Source organism: Pelodiscus sinensis, chromosome 2 (assembly GCF_052426305.1).
Source record: "Pelodiscus sinensis isolate ZL-2025 chromosome 2, ASM5242630v1, whole genome shotgun sequence".
NCBI classification, from domain to species: Eukaryota; Metazoa; Chordata; order Testudines; family Trionychidae; genus Pelodiscus; species Pelodiscus sinensis.
In genome coordinates this window covers 102318043-102334797 of record NC_143053.1, presented here as the reverse complement: position 1 = coordinate 102334797, position 16755 = coordinate 102318043, and the positions used below count along the sequence as shown (strand labels likewise).

Here is a 16755-nt window from a genome sequence, read left to right as displayed (position 1 = left end):
CCTCTTCCACAACTTTATGTAATTTTTTACACAGAATTTATGCATCTTTTAAAAATAGTGAAAATATCTGAAAGAGCAATAAAAACAGCGTTCTTTTTAGATTACCAAAGTACAGATCTTCTGGTCAAATTATTTTGTAAATGTACTATGTAAGCTTAGATAACAAGGGCACATTCCTTGACACTTGAGTAGCTATAAAAATGAAGTTTGCTATTGCTTCAGATGATAGTCACAATTTTCACACAGAATAATGCAAAGCTGATTAGGTGAGTAGTTTCTTGTGTGATGGAAGCAGGTGAAATATAGTAACTGTTTTTTGAAACTCATGAAATGAAAACAGAATTTACAAAATGGATTTTTATTAAATGAAAGAAAATCTGTTTTGTGGGTCAAATATGAAATAGAATATACAAAAACTTTACATCAGATCTCTCAAAGAAATAAAACCCTATCTAGAATGAAGCAGCACACACTCCTTCCAAGAACAACACAAATGGGTGAATAAGCTCCTTATGGCAGTACAGGATCACACAGTATGCTGTGCTAAAATTCCAGGTTACAGAGAAGCAAAGTTAAAAATCTAAGTGGTCTCCCTAAAGAATCCAACTAGTCCACAAAGTAACTAAAGAGCATGAAATTCAATCATTCTGTATTCTCTTAGAAGCCAGTGACAGGAGGTCAAGTGCAGAGTTCACAAAGCTTGCATATTACATTTTCAGTTTTTATACAAATATAAATTGTTCTTTTTTATTTTAAAAATCCTTTTATATTTGATAGTATTTAATAGTGGAAAAAAAGTATGACCAGATCATCAAGTTCCAGCAGTATTATTCAAGCAACTCCATCCTCTTTGTGGCCTCCTTTTCTTGAAGCCTGTTACCAAAACCATACATTGAAATATTTTAAAAGTTACTGTATGTTAAATCATAAACCTTTGCACTACTGTCCTGGTATATGAAGATTCTGCAGAGCTCATAACATGTCTTTGGCATAGTACACCAAGTCCCCCTTAATACTTTTCCTTTTAAAAAAGTATATTTTCCTTTAATAAAACACCTTAAAAACATCTATTTCTGATTTTGTAAAATAATGTGTCACCTCTTGTGTTGCTTTGCAAAATATACACACACATTTTGGAAAAACCTTGAGTACTGACATAAGGGGCTCATTTGAAATTAGATCTGTCACAAGAAGTAAAACATAGTTAGAAATCCCCTTTCGTATGAATGTCACATGAAGTCATTCAATTCGGCTTCAAGCGCTGCTGCCATTTCATCTGCCTCTGAACTGCTCCCTTCCTCATCTTCATTGCTGGACTCTTTACTGGATTCACTGGCAGCATCACCTTCATCCAGCTTGCGCTTGTGACCCCTGTAAGTGTGGACAGAGAAAATACATGAATATGACGATCTACTTGCCCATAACAATAGCACTTAAGGGAAAATATGCAGCTTAAACATTTCTGATGCTTCTATCAGATCTAGACGAAAGGTAAAATGCCTATTTCCTAATAAACAGAACAAGATCACAAACATATGGTCTTTAATCCCTATTCTGTACTGTAAATCTTGTTACTATAAACTTGAGCTTTTGTTAGTTTATTATTCCTACGTTCTGAACAACTAACACATCAAAGTTTGAAAAAATTGTTTAATTTCACTCCTTCTCTACTCATGAAGGAAAAAAAAATCTTTTAAGAACACAAGAACAGCCATACTGGGTCAGTCCAAAGACCCATCTAGCCAAGTATCCTGTCTGCCAACAGTAGGCAATGCCAGAAGCCCCAGAGGGAGCAACAGAACAGGTAATTATCAAGTGATCCCTTTCCTAGCATCCATTTCCAGCCTCTGACAAACAGCCTAGGGATGTCATTCCTACCCTTTTGTTTTAACCTATTAAGTCCTGGTCTTCACAACCTCCTCTGGCAAGGAGTTCCACAGGCCAACTGTGTGCCGTATGAAGAAAAACTTCCTTTTGTTTGTTTTAAACCTGTTATCTATTAATTTCATTTGTTGACCCCCTAGTTCTTATGTTATAGGAACAAGTAAATAACTATTCCTTATTCACTGTCTCCACACTTGTCCTGATTTTATAGACCTCTATCATATCCCCCCTTAGTCTCCTCTCTTCTAAGCTGAAAAGTCTCAGTCTTTTAAATCTCTCTTCATATGGCACCCATTTCAAATCCCAAATAATTTTTGTTGCCCTTTTCTGAACCTTTTCCAATGCCAAGATATTTTTTGAAATGAGGTGACCACACCTGTATGCAGTATTCGCTCTCATCTGAGTATCAGCAATAAAATATTACTAAGGACGTTTTTCAAGGTAGTTTTAGATCTATTTGTAAAATCAAATTCAAACTGAAGAACAAAAATATTAATGAAGAGGCAAAAATAAATGAATAGCCAAAAACCAGAGTGCAATTCAAACTATTACAGCTTTTCAATTTCCACCCTGACAGGAGGAGCAGTACTTTTGAGTGAGAACACCAAGTTTAGGATGGAGAGAAATACCTTGGAACTGAATTTTCAGGATTGGTAAATCTAGAAATCTTTTGGGACTGGCGATGGCTATATCCAGCAGAAGGAGAATCTTCACATTCTTTCATCATTAATAGTGTCACAGAACTCAAATCCTCCTCCTAAGCTTTGTGAGAGGTCCTTTCTATAGCTGATTAGAAGGTAGACATGCATGAACTGTTTCGACTCCTAACCATTGGTCAAAGGGAGAACATGTACTCTCGGTCTTTTTTCTCCTGTGCACAAGGCAGGCAGCTCTTTCTTGTAAAATAATCCACCTGGAGTTCCCCGAGTCAAAGAAAAACCTGCTTTGCCAGTTTCTTGTTTACAAAGTATAGCTGAATCTACCATCACGAGATTTTCCCTATCTATAAGACAGTTAAATTTTCTAACAAGGCATGGAGCTGTCAAGAGAGGTCAATTGGCCAATTTATGGGCTACCGCACACATGTTCCCCTCTTATGTAATAGCCAATTGCTTGCTCTGTCTGTTTGGATTAATACTGCTAGACTGCACATCAAATTTTGGAGTATCTTCAAAGAATTAAGCACAGTCTTTATAGGAGGTTGAAATACATTGTAGAATCCTCAAAGAATCGTGTTTCTGGGTATGAAATCTCACCAAGGAAGCTCCTACATATTAACTATGATAGATCCATAAACAGAAGTGTTTGGTTCTGAGAAACCTCGTTGTCTGTTTCTTTCGCCAAGGAGGAAATTGATGGCCACATCAGCAACGGCTAAAGTTGTGTGCGCTTTGGTCAGTCTAAAGCTTCAAACATATTGGAAATAATTAATAAGGAACCTTAGAGATACCATGTCCCTAATGGTAATGTGTACCGACTATCTCACCAATAATCATGATAGAAATGGACATGGACAGTGCGTTTTTCAGAAATTAAGAGGTCCTCCCCACCAGCTTTTTAAAAAAACTATTTAGGGTAATACTGGCCTGTGCACATGTCAACAACACACAAAGTAGTGAATACCCCTAGTCTCCAGGGCTCTTGTACATTTCAAAGGCTCAGGTGCCACAGGGAGCACATGGCCAGAGGGATCCCCTGCTGGTCCCATACTCCCTGCAGGGCTTCTGCTTTTGAACTGCAGCAAGAGGCCCGGTAGGACTCTTGCTACAGTTCAAAGGCGGAGGCGCCTTATAGACTAATCAAATAGTCGATGGAAATCCCATTGACTATTCAATTAGTTAATTAATCTAAACTTAATGTCCCTAACACACCCACCCACTTGTAAATCTGTCAGAGATCCAGATAAATGAAATCAGTATTATTTTTGAGAGAGTCAATGGCACATGGAGGCATAGTGAGTCTTGAGGTTTAATTCTGGACCAAAACTCCTAAGAAGGCAACATGAAATGAAGTGAAAAGCTTTGCCTAATGATGATCTGAATGCTTCATTCTTATAAGGAACCCCAACCTGTACAGGAGCGGGGGAGAAAGAAGGGTATATAGCAGTGCACTGAATATAGATTCAGGCATATTAAAAACTAATTTTGCAGGATTTTAATAATCTCTACACAGCATATATTAGCACACAGTTAAGGTGAAGAGCACTGTGACTAAAAACTGTCCAATGATATCTTTGAACACTCCCATTAAAAACTATATAAGTGTGTGTAGACAGAGTTTTGCTTGCTCAGGTCATGCTGATTTCAACCTCTGAAAACAGCCCTCTTTTGGTCATTAAATAACTTTTAGAATTAGCTTTTTATTTACACCCACGCGTAACATTAAAAAAGTAGCTTTCCTCCCCTCTGAAACTGAGTAAAAAAAAAATCCCTTCGAACATACAACATAAAAAATGAAAATGAAGTAATTTGGGAACTACGACCATGTCTTCAATACTGAGCTAAATTGGTACTAATGTAATTGATGCAGGTGTCAATTTGGCAGGTCTGGTGAAAACATGCTAAATCAATGGGAGAATGCTCTGCCGTTGATTTCTGTACTCCACTTCCCCAAGAAGAGTAAGGGAAGTTGGTGTGTGGTATGTAAAGTGGACGCAATCTATGTTGACTTCAGTTACGTTATTCATGTAACACACGTCAAATATTTTGGATCAGTTAAATGTAGTAGCGTAGACAAGGCGTAAGAAATCTAATTTAAAAATTATTCAACAAAAGAAAACACAGAAAAGTTGGTTTTCTTTAGCAAGAAATGGATGGGAAGCAAGCAAGCTTCTCAGTAACTGACAAGAAAAAGATGTGGAGGGCTATGATAGTACAGTGGTCACAGTTTTCCTATGTATATTCTTATTGGTGCTTAAGAGATAATGGTAAATACTGGTGACTGGTATTCAGTACGAGGAATAAAGATCTAAAAGGTAATAGCCTTCTTATCTGTAAAAAAAACAAAAAAAAAACCCCAAACACAATAAACCCCCAATCATTTGTATAAGAATCTCACACTTGAGATTTGCAAATTCTACAGTGAAGGGAGTTAGATCATGGAAACTTTGAGAACCAGTCCATAATATGTACATTGGTGAGCAGATGAATCAAACACTGTGGTACTATGGAATAAACATCTGTGGGGAGAATGGAATCTTAGTCCAAGCAACATTCTCCTAAAAATTATTTAACAGACAATTTCTAAAGAATGGAAACCTTACCTACAAATGATTTAGACTTCTAATGTAATTAGAATGTCATCAATTAAGTTTCAATGCATAGCTGACATTTTCAACCAATGTACACTTAGATAAACCTCTAACTTTGATTTCTTTATGACCAGCTTATTAAAGAATAGAATTCCATTCTACAAATTAATTTTCCTGATGTTTTAAGGGATACTGCTCACATAATTCTTTCACCCACTCAGTTGTACTGAATCGCACCTTTGGAAATGTGAAAGATTAAATGCAATATATATCCTGTCAGTTCATATTCTGATAAAAAAAAGCATAGAATGACAGTTCCACTCAGATGAATTTAGATTTGAAAACTTCCTAACTCACTGAAAAGAAATTTCCAAGCCAACTATCAGTCTTCTGCTACAATGTAGGGAAATCTCTTGAGAATGTGTTTGTTCTTCTGAAGACAAACACCTTTCACAGTTTGTGCACTATAAACTGTATGTACCTTTACAGCTATTCAAAACATTATTATTATTATGAAATCAAACCAGAAATAGTTTGGATGAGAAAGGGGCATCAATAAAATATGTATTTTATATTTGTAAATTTAGACAACGGATATAATATTACTTGAATCATTTATAAACCTAAGAGAAAAGAAGCACATTCCCCATAATACAATCCATTAACAAGCAGTTTGGAATGTATATTTTCCTCTTGATTTCATGTCCGCTCCTCATTATTTCCAGTTTATGCGCTATATTTCATTACACTTTAAATGGAAGGGTTTTTACCAACAATAGGTAATAATAATGATAGACAGAATGTATCAACCTTCAGCATGCTGGGAATATAATTAGCTTTCCTTATCTTTTAAAGGTAACTTCTGCTTACTGTTAACAATATGGAAGCATAAAATAAGAAACAAATACTGACAGGTATTTCCATCAACCATCCTGAACACTCATTTTAAAATCTTCAATAAATATTTATTCAGATAAGTAACTAATTGGTGAATTTTTCCTTTAAACACCAAATACTGACACAAAAGTAAGTTTTTTAAAAAAGTAAACTTAAAAAATGGAACCAATTCATCCCCCCTCCAACTCCTAAAACCGGTTAGATATTTTTATATAGTTTAATTAAAAAATAAAGCTGCTCACTGCAGATCACATAAGAGTTGACAGATTAAATGGATTTATCCTTCAACAGGAATCATTTTATAGCCTGAGCACCCAAAATTAGTAATAATTTTGGCTTCATACCATAATCAAAACTCATGACACATACCACAGCATACCCATCTCATCAATATGTTTAAATTTCCCAAATAAGCAGGACATTTGATGGATTCAAATGGGAGATTGGTGAAGAAACCCCTTCTCATCCAGAAACCATTCTCAGATTTTAACACAGTTTATTTTTTGTGTGAGACAGAATTATACCTCGGTGTTCATGCTCTTTGCACTATTTTAATTATGTTTGTATCAGGTATGCCTGGTCAGGAATAATTTAAAACATTTGCTGATCAATAACATGGCAAAACTAAGTTAGCAGTATTACATGTTAAGTTATTCACATGAACTATAATCATGACTAAGTATGTTTCCCAGCTTTATCTGTTGAGTGGTCAAACTAGTTCCTGAGAGACAAAGGGGAGCTGATGCCAAAGCAAGGTGCAAACAAGGCTAATGGACCAACACCTGCTAACTGGCCATTCTTTGGCAGGAAAGGGCAGAGGCAAAAACAAAACAACCTGCCCCCTCCACCTCCCATATCTTTAGCAAAAAAACACTGAGGAATTCCCTTCCAAACTATATATATGTTGCTTTGCTCCTAGCTGGAATGTCTTTCAGGAAGGGGATAAACTATAAAGAGCAGGAGCAAATACCCCAAAACATCACTCTCTTGCTCTTCCTACTCATGGCATTCTCTGCATTTGAAGAAAAAAAAAGCAGCTGTTGGACTCTGGTACTGGTGATGGGGATTACTGACAAAAAGTTTGGTTATAGTAAGACTGCTGAAAGCCCCTGGTGAGAAAACTGTTTTGAATCAAATATACTTTATTAAATTAGGCACCAATAAGCATTTTATCTTTATTTTTCTTGAACTTATTTAAAACAATGAGAAATAATTGGACTTAATATATTTGTACTCTCCAGAATAAGGCTGGGCACTACAGGACATACATTTCTGGGGGAAGATCTTGGACTGGGAGCGTGGTGGTGTTATCCTGCAGCACAACCAAGATTGCTAAGAGCCTGCAGCACAACCCTGCAGCACAACCAAGATTGTGGCTGACTGGCTACCGTACATAAACATGTCATTTATATGATGGTGGCTGTGGACAGTCTAAGTAGGAGTCTAAAGCAGCAAGGCACTGTAAAGGGCAGACCAAGTTACAAGATAGGAATGACACAGCTATCCACTAGTCTAGACTATACAAACTTGTTATGTCACATCTGTTTAAGGGGAAAAAAGTTTAAGTTAAGCAAATACAACCATATCATGACAGGCTGGTATTTGGAAGCAAAACAGAAATCCTGTGATTCCAGGTGGTTCTGCAGCTGTGGAACTGGAATCTTAAGGGAGCACTTAGCTTTTTAAAGTCATCTATGTAACAGCTATGGTTACTTCCTATGCTGTCTAATGGACAGCATGGAAACCACTGAACATGTTATGTGCTTCTACAATATTCTGTCTTGAGCCAACTCTGGAAGTTGGGGCAGGCAACCAGAGTACCTTAGAGCAGTGGCTCCCAACCTTTTTTATACTGCAGACTGGCAAACACATTCAAAAACTTTTGGTGGACCGGTATAGAAACACTTGCATATTCATTATGGCAATTTATTTGCATATTTATTATGGTAATTTTAAGGGGTCACATTATTTTACATTGGATCTGTACGCACACAATAGGGGAACCAGAGGAAGATGGAGAAGAGAAGGAAAAGGGAAGAAAGGGGACAAGGAACACAAGCAAAATAGGGGACCAAGCTGGGGAAGAGGCTGTAAGCAGCAAGGTGCTGACTCTGGATTGGAGGGCTTCTCCTGCCTTTTCCCTTTACTCCACCCCAGCTTCCTGGGTAGTGGCAGTCCCTGCTCAGCCCTGGCCACCCTGCCAGGGGGTCTCCGAGCCAGTGCCCCAGGGCTCAGTGCAACTGGGTGACCGCAGATCCCTGTGTACAAACTAGCTGGGCTGGGAGCAGCTGGAGGCCAGGGGGAGGCTCCAGCTAAGTGGCCCAGCAGCACCAATGAGGGTGGGAGAAGAGCTGGCTTGTGGGGAGGCTTGTTCCTCGGTCTCTCCTCCTGCATGAGAAGTGGGGTGGGAGACTGGCCTGGGAGTTTCTCCTCTAGCCACAGAGGTTCTCCATGCAGCCCCACCAGCCAGGTCACATAGCAGCTGCCAGAGCTGGAACCGGAGCCACAGGGAGGCTATCCCCTGTAGAGCCAATAATCCAGCCATGGGGTGTGGTCTGGAAGCCAGCGGTTCGTGGTCCAGCACCAGTCTGTGAACTGGCGGTTGGAAACCACTGCAGTAGAGAGTGTTGGGAGACCATTTGTAAGTGGGACCTATTTAGTCAGAAAACAGATTTCCTAATGTGATGTTTTTGGTAATCCAGAGATGCTTCATCTAAATGGCATCCAACTTCTTTGCCATCTTGACTGTAAGTGGCTGTATTTGAGTACCATAGATCCAAATACTGAACATCAATATATACTCAGCTTCCCCTCTCTATCAGGGGGATGGCTTGCCAAAGATGTTCTTGGTGAGGCACCTGTGACGGGGCACCTGTCTCGGGGCGAGCCAACTCCACAGCGCCCCGCACTCCCTGACCACCCATGGACGTGCTGGGCAGCAAGTGGGCTACTGGGAGCCCGTGGGGGGAGATGGAAAGCTCGGGGAGCGCTGCACACCCAACATCCGTGCGACCCCCCTGGCATTCCTGCCTGGCCTGTTCAGGAGCAGCCCGGGGCCAGACAGAGGCCGGACGAAAGGGAACATCAGCCAACATCATCAGCCCGTGCCCAGAAGGGCGAGGTGGGCCGTTCAAAAGGTGCCCGGTCCCAGAGAGCAAGGGAGGAAAGCCGGGGAGAGCCCGGAGAGTTGGGAAGGAGAGCCGGGGGAGAGCCCAGGGAGCTGGGCTGGAAAGCCGGGGAAGGGCCCGGGGCCCAGGGGCAAGGAGCCGAGGGAGAACGCCAGTGGAGAGAAACAAGCAGGACCAGGGACCGACCAAACGCCGGGCCGACGACTGCCACGAGAAGGAGGACGTGGCCCAGAATGGGGACAGGAGGAGGAGTCGCTCCACACCCTGAGGGTTGGTGAGTTAAGGGGAATCCCCCACCAACCAGACCGCGTACCCGCTTCACTTTCTTTAGGGTCCTGGGCCGGGACCCAGAGCAGGCCCGAGTCCCCCTTCTTCTCTGCAGCACTGCGGGCCAGGTAGGCCCCGCTCCCTAGGGGCTGTGCTTACTGGGATTGGGGGACTGAAAGACCTGGGGACTAAGACCAGTCAAAACCACGAGGGTGAGGGCGACCCCGATGATGACAGGGCTGTAAGCCTGAGGGGGAGCCTGACCCATAACAGCATCCCATTACCGATGATGGTTTTGTGGTGCAGACTTCAAATTTTCTCTCAATGTCACCCATCTTACTGGCCAGAGAGCTGAGATAAGTGTAAGAAGTGTATTACAATAAGTGTAATATTGACTGGTGGTCACCTACTAAGAAGCTAGACCCTGTTGTGTTTTTGAAACTGCTGATCAGAAGAATGTTGGTTTTACTAAATTTTCAGGCTCAGTTTTGCTGTTGATCTTTCTAGGACTTTAAGTGTTACAACTAGCTATTCCATTCATTTGATAACTAGTATTATGTTGCCAAAGAAATCTACATCAGTGAGATTCTTATTCTTGAGGCATAAACCAAAAATGCATTGCTCAAGGTGTGGTCAACCACATGATCCCTGATGGCGCCGAAGACTTTGGGAGTGGCAATACATCCTTGACAAATTTGGAAGAAGGAGGTTATTTTCTGATTTAGGAAACCAGCACTTGAGGCGTGATTCCATGAGACAGAACATGTAGCTGCGAAGGGTAGCAGCTATGGGCTAAGTGAATTCTGTTCAGGTGGGTGGAATCTACTCTTTCTTCAAGTCTTTGTGAAGGCAACGGCAGGTATCTGTTGCTAATTAGTAGCCACAAATTCTGTAGGGAGTTGCACAAGTCCAAACAGAATAGGCTGACACCTCTTGTAGTGGAGTTGGCATCTGGGCTGAAGGTCTTCCCCACTCCTCTAATACACCCCTTGGCAAACAGAAAATGGAGGGAAAATGGCAAAGACTCTTAGCTCTGAAAAGATTACTGCCCTCTGGCAGTTCCATAAAAATTACGGCAATGTCAGAATTCTAGTAGTCTCTGGGGAGTCTTAAAGGCTTAGTAGGGAAAAATAAATTTGCATGAGTTCATTGTCTCTTCATGGGTTACAAAGGTCCAGACTGTAGGCAACAGAGATGTATAGCAGTCCTCTGTCACCAGAGTAATTTGTCTGGTGTGGAACTCACATATGTGGGAAACAAAGGCTTCTCTGCCTTTCACTGCCATGTAACATAGAACCCCATGCGCAGCCTTTAATGTTTTTGAAAGGTACTGGACTGATATCCTCCATATAGTACATCCTGGACAGGTACAGCACAGACCACAGCAGTGAAAGATTCTCCACACTGCCCCAATCATGTTTCTGAATTCTAATCTGCAAGGATTACCTCAATCTCCATGAATGTATAGTCTATAGCCTTCGTATAGAATCTGTGCACAAAAGAGAGAATAGCAATGATAAGACTTGTGATATACCTAGTGCACTAGGAAAATCACTATAGGCACTGAAGAAAATCACAGTGCTTGAGGCTACATCTACACTACAGCGCAGATCAATGCTCTGAGATTGATCCCCTGACAGTCAATTTAATGGGTTAATGTTGATTTGACAGGTCTTCCTGTTGGTTCTATTCCTCTAATCTGGATGAGACTAGTAAGGGAAGTCTCTCCTGTCAACTGCCCCCACCCATGCAGTAGAGAACCTGCAGTAACTCGACTTAAGATATATTGGACTCCAGCTACATTATTCACATAGAGTAGGGCATCTTAAGTTGACTTTCTGCTGTAGTATAGATGTAACCTCAGTCTGCACAGTGGGATGTAAATTAAGAATGCATTAGCATGTCATATGCTACTTAGCCCATGTGAGCTCTGTTGGAGTGCACTAAAAATTCCTTAGTGCACATTAATGTAGCCTTCCTTCAAACAGTACTATGTTAATGCTCACTACTCATTAGGGAACACTAGCCTTGCACTAGCAGGATACACATAGACCAGTCAGTGAGCACCACACTAGCCAGGAATAAAACACCCACTCCTTTGGCGTGGTCTAAAGCACCATGTAAAAAAAAACAAGCCATATGTGTAAACAACTCATTTAGATAGCCCAAGCTTTATATAGTCACATTTACCCTTCAATCACTACTGAGCCGGCACGAATTAGCACCAATGAACTAGAAAAAATGTTATTTTGTGTCATTGTATAACTCCCCTACAGCCTAAAACGTGGCTAATTGGATTACAACTAATGAAGCATAGATGCTTGAAAAGGATGTTACCTGTATATGAAGTTACCCGCCCTCAGCAGTAACGATGGTGTTTCAAGATGTCCCCCCCCCGTGGGTGCTCCACTCAGGTGTCAGTGCGTCCTTGTGCCGGCAATCAGATTTTTAGCCTAGCAGCGCCTTCCTGCACTATGCATGAGCTGAAGCCATCTTGCGCTGTTTTCATCTGTTAGCTGCATGTGGGGTGCTAGCATCCCTCCATTCCTTTTCTACTGGAAACCTTATAATGGATTCCAAAGTAGAGGGGAGAAAGGGAGGGTACTGGAGCATCCACAAGGAGACATCATTACTGCACAGAGTAACTTCTCCTCCTTCAAGTGGTGTCCTTGTGGGTGCTCCACTCAGGAGAGTAAAAAGCAGTACCCACCAATGTGGGGGTGGGACTCTGGGGTCATGTATTGGCAGAGGCTAGGACCATGTTGCTCATGGCGGTGGTAAGTACTGGTCCTTGCAGCAACGCATAATGTTGTGCAAACGAGTGTGTGGAAGACTATGTAGTCACCCTGCAGATGATGGTTAGTGGAACATTATGTAGAAAGGTGGTAGATGCAGCCATCGCTCAGGTGGAGTGTGATGCTCCCGCTTGTGGTGGTCCCTTGTTTCTGAGTCTATAGCAGGTATTTATGCAAGCTGCTATCCACCTGGATATGCGCTGTGCAGACATGGCTGTTCCCTTGGCAGGACCAGACATGGATATAAAAAAAAATCTGTTAGAACAAAACCCTTTAGAAAATCTATCTATATAAAATGCAATATCCTTTCTTGTATTGAGGGTATATAGTGCCATCTCTTTTGGGGAGGCATGTGGCTTAGGATAGTAGGTGGCAGATAAATGGGCTCATTAGGGTGGAAGTCAGAGATACACTTTGGTAAAAATTTCAGATAGGATCTGAGAATAATCTTATACCTAGTGAAGAGTATATATTGTGGGTTGGCCATTAGGACAATGATTTCGCTTATTCGTCGTGCCTAGGTGATAGTGACAAGAAAAGACCCTTTCATAATCATGTCCTGTATTGAGGCTATTGCTAAGGGTTCAAAGGAAGGTCTTATTAAGGAGTCTAACACAGGGTTCAGGTCCCAAGGTGGGACAAATGGACATATGTGGGGTCATGCCTTTGAGATACCTTCTAAGTGTTTAGCGATGGGATGGTTAAACATCGAGGCATTATTCACTGGCTTGTGGTAAACCGTGATGGCTGACAAATGAACTCGTGTGGAACTAATAGAGAGTTCCACATCACTGAGGTCCATCAAGTATTCCAAGATGGTAGGTATTGGGGAGGTATGTGCTTATAGGCTGTGTTGGCTGCACCATTCATGAAAGTTCTTCCATTTGTTTTGATAGGTGTACCCCATGGAAGGGTGGCAACTACTGAGGAGGATGTTTCACTCTGTGGGAGCAGGTAAGTTCATCGTTCTGGAACCATGGAGAAGCCAAGTAGTAAGCTTCAGACTCTGAGGGTTCAGATGATGTGTTTGTCCGTCGTGGTGAGTAAATGACTGAAGAGTGATGGGGAGTTGGGTGAGTTTGGCAATTGCCAGGTAATGTCAGTACAGAAACTAATAACGTCTCGGCCAATATGATGTTATGAGGATGACCTTCAGTCAGTCCTCTCAGATTTTAGACCAAGGATATGGCCATGGGTAGTTGAGCCAAGGAAGTTGAAGAGGGTGATATGAAAGCCTGCGGCTGCTTGAGCACCACAAACTCAAGGAAGTCGTTGGTGAGGAATGTGAGGAAAACTAACTGTCCTGTCTCGTGCTGGGTCTGGTACTCAGAGATGATGGGGTAAGAGAGAACAAAATATTTTTGGAGGAATGTTGGTGTGGGCTAGGTTCCACAATCCTAGGAAAATGGGGAGGCATCTTATTAGTTGGCACCGGCGAGGAGGACATCTGCTCCTGTGCAGAGCAAGCTCTTTTTATTTAAACAAATGTCCTTAAATGGCACAAGATAATATTCAGACAACAATACATGGCAACCAATCTGCTAATCTCTCCTTTAAAAACTACAACACAACTAACATTCCTTATTTGAACAAAATTCTCTAACCATATCTGCCCCACAAATATTACCTGGTGCTAACAACAGGTGTCAGATACCGGTGTAGTTGAACCCGTGCTGAGCACAAAGTTAAGTAGAAGCGCAGAAAAAGCTAGAACATGTTTTTTGAAGACATCAAACATTCTTTGTCCTTCTCTGTATTTGCAGCTAAACAGTTCCCAGGACTAGTTCTGCTGCACCCACTGTAAATACCCAGTTTTAACAATAGGTAATTTCCATAGTGTAGGTAAGTCTCTGTGTATTTGCACAGGCTAATGAGTGTTTTACAGTCTTCTTCTCACTCTCTCTCAAAAGAGATAATTACTTAGTAATTATGTAGCAATGATAGTGCAACCTACTGCTACACTGCCTAGATTTTCAACTTTTTACCCCGTCTAATGGCTTTGAAAGTTAACATGTAATCCAACCACTGACACAAGCCTGTGAACATGGATGAGAGCATCACCCCTGCTCCAGTCCTTTAAGCCAGGCAGAAAAGCTCCACATTTGGCTAAAGGTTCCCCTAGAACTGCAAAAGACACACTGAGCTTGGCACAGCGTTCATGCTGGGAGCAGGACTACAGAGTATAGCACTGCAGATATTCAGTAGAGACACTGCCATAATATGGACAAGTAGTCAAGGCTAGTCAAGTTACATAGAGGGTCTCTCCAGCCCCTAGATCAGCCCACAATCAGAGGTGGGCAAAGGGGCTTCAAGTTACTACAGCATCATTTTCTCTGATGGCTGCAAGTTCCATGCTGTACCTTCCATGAGTTACAGAACAGAATCTTATACTTTAAACTTTATTTTAAACTTTTTGATGTGGAATTTCTCCACAAACTAACTTGTGTGAAAGAGCACTCCCTGATTGTCAGATGAGAAAGAATAACATCTTGTGCATATTTCTAATCATATTTATACTGGAGATTCAAACGTAATGTATACATTTAATATATAATAAACAATCTTTAAATTTGCTTATTTTGTCTTTACTTATACCATGCTATAATTTCAAGTCTGCAAGTATGCATAATAATAGCAAAGCAATTCATTAAAACAACAAACAGAACCAGATTACTCTGTGAAAACCCAGAACAGTATAAGACTACAGTAGAGTAACGGCTACATCTGTAAAATAATGTTAAGATTCAGCTCTGCTGTAATCTCACAGTGGTTTTTGCTCCTATCATTTGACTACTGAGTGCATTCCGAGAGAGAAAATTGACCAGGGATACTAATGACTGGATATATAATTTATCTTAAAATAAATTTGTCTGTGGTAACTATGGAGATAAGAAATAAGGGCCACTAACTGGCTAAATAACAATTTTATGGATTTAATACAAAGCAGTATGGTGGAGAATTCCGCACACACAATATGGGAAAATAATACTTTGTAGGTCTCCAGGGCTTTTCAGCTGTGTATATCCTGTTTTTCCCCCTTCCCAGCACCTTTCCTTCCATAAAGTATTCCTGGGGGAATTTTGCATCATGGTGCAAGTACAGAACCCCCTGAAGATTTCTGTGCTTTCCTGCACAAAAGTGACTTCGACAGGGAAGCAAATGGAAGCTGCAAAAGCTGTCTGTGCCCCTCCCCAGCAGTGCAGCTGTGGCCCTTTCCCTGCACAAGGCTCTGCTGCTAGTCCTGGTTGGCTGAAGGTGTGGAAAGATCGGACTTGCAGAACAGGAAACAGCAGCTGGGGCAATCTCAGACCCACCCCCCAGAAATCACCTCTAACTGCACTCCTCCTGTTACATCCCTCCACTCCATCACTCAGTTACAAGAGGAGGTATTACTGTATGGGAAGCTGTTCCCTTGACCACTCAACCCCTGCGCACCTCAACTTCCTCTACACCCAGACTTCTCATATTTGCCCCCTTACCGAAATTCCCACCCTGATGAGCCTCATGTCCTGCATCTAGATTCCATTGCCAAGCCCCCTGCTGCATCTGGACCCAGACCACCCCACCACTGATCCCCTCTACTTGAACTTCCGCCCCACCTTCTGTGCACCCATAGAGCATGACTCCCTAGCACCAACCGATTGAGTGCTACCCCACAAGGCTCTACTCCACCAGACCCAGACCCTGCTGAGCCCTAACCACTTACATCTGAATCCCTTTGCAGATTGCATTGTTCCTTTATCCAGAACCCCACAATGAACTCCTGTGCATCCAGATCCCCCTTCTCCCATACCCATCATTGAGTCACCTACATTTCAGATTGCCCCACTCAGAACCCTCTCATCCCACATCTGGATTCGTGCCACTTTCTTCCACTAATCCTCTTCAGATTTGGATACTAGTGAACTAAGCCTGCCTGCCCACGCCTCTTGTGCAGGAGCAGAGCCCTGGGATGTTCTGGCAGAGGCCTGCGCGATGTCAGGGTCAGATACAGTCTCACTGCCAAGTCTGTCTTGAGGGGAGAGGCTGTAGAGTGATTTCCTGCTTTCATAAAGACAGTGGCCTTTGCTCTCCACTGCCATGCTGGAACCTACACAATTATTTATTGACAAACAAAATTTGCAGAATTTTAAATCATTGGGCATTGAATTTTAATTTTTTTGGCACAGAATTCTCTCAGGAGTAGCTATACAAAACTTAGGTCATTTATTATAGCTTTCTGAAATCTGTCTAGGTTTTCATTCATAGATTTGGACACACTGCACAGATTTTTTTATTCTCTTATACCACTTTTACAACTTGATTATCCATTTGAAGGTGGAGACACGCGAGGATATAAAAGTTATGTTCCACCACATCACCTTATTTCTAAAATCTGTTTTCCACACTCAAAAACAGTTGGTTCTTTGCTTTAGCAAAAAGACCACAGCCTTTGAATATTAAATATCTGGCTGGAGGAATCAATTGAACCTAGTGTTCAGAGAAAGGCTCATGTATGTTTTCTTATAATTCCCTCCAATTCTACTCCACATCA

At 41.6% G+C, this 16755-nt stretch overlaps 1 protein-coding gene across 2 annotated transcripts in view; it reads right to left on the bottom strand.

The window, feature by feature from the left end:
• Nucleotides 1-342: 342 nt before the first annotated feature.
• The window catches only part of CTDP1 (CTD phosphatase 1), a 187060-nt gene continuing 170647 nt past the window's right edge, over nt 343-16755 (bottom strand). For both annotated transcript variants that reach the window (XM_075921112.2, XM_075921111.2), the window contains one exon: nt 343-1371. In XM_075921112.2, the coding sequence (XP_075777227.2) occupies nt 1230-1371 (142 nt within the window). In that variant the 3' untranslated portion in view covers nt 343-1229. The remainder of the gene's footprint in view (nt 1372-16755) is intronic.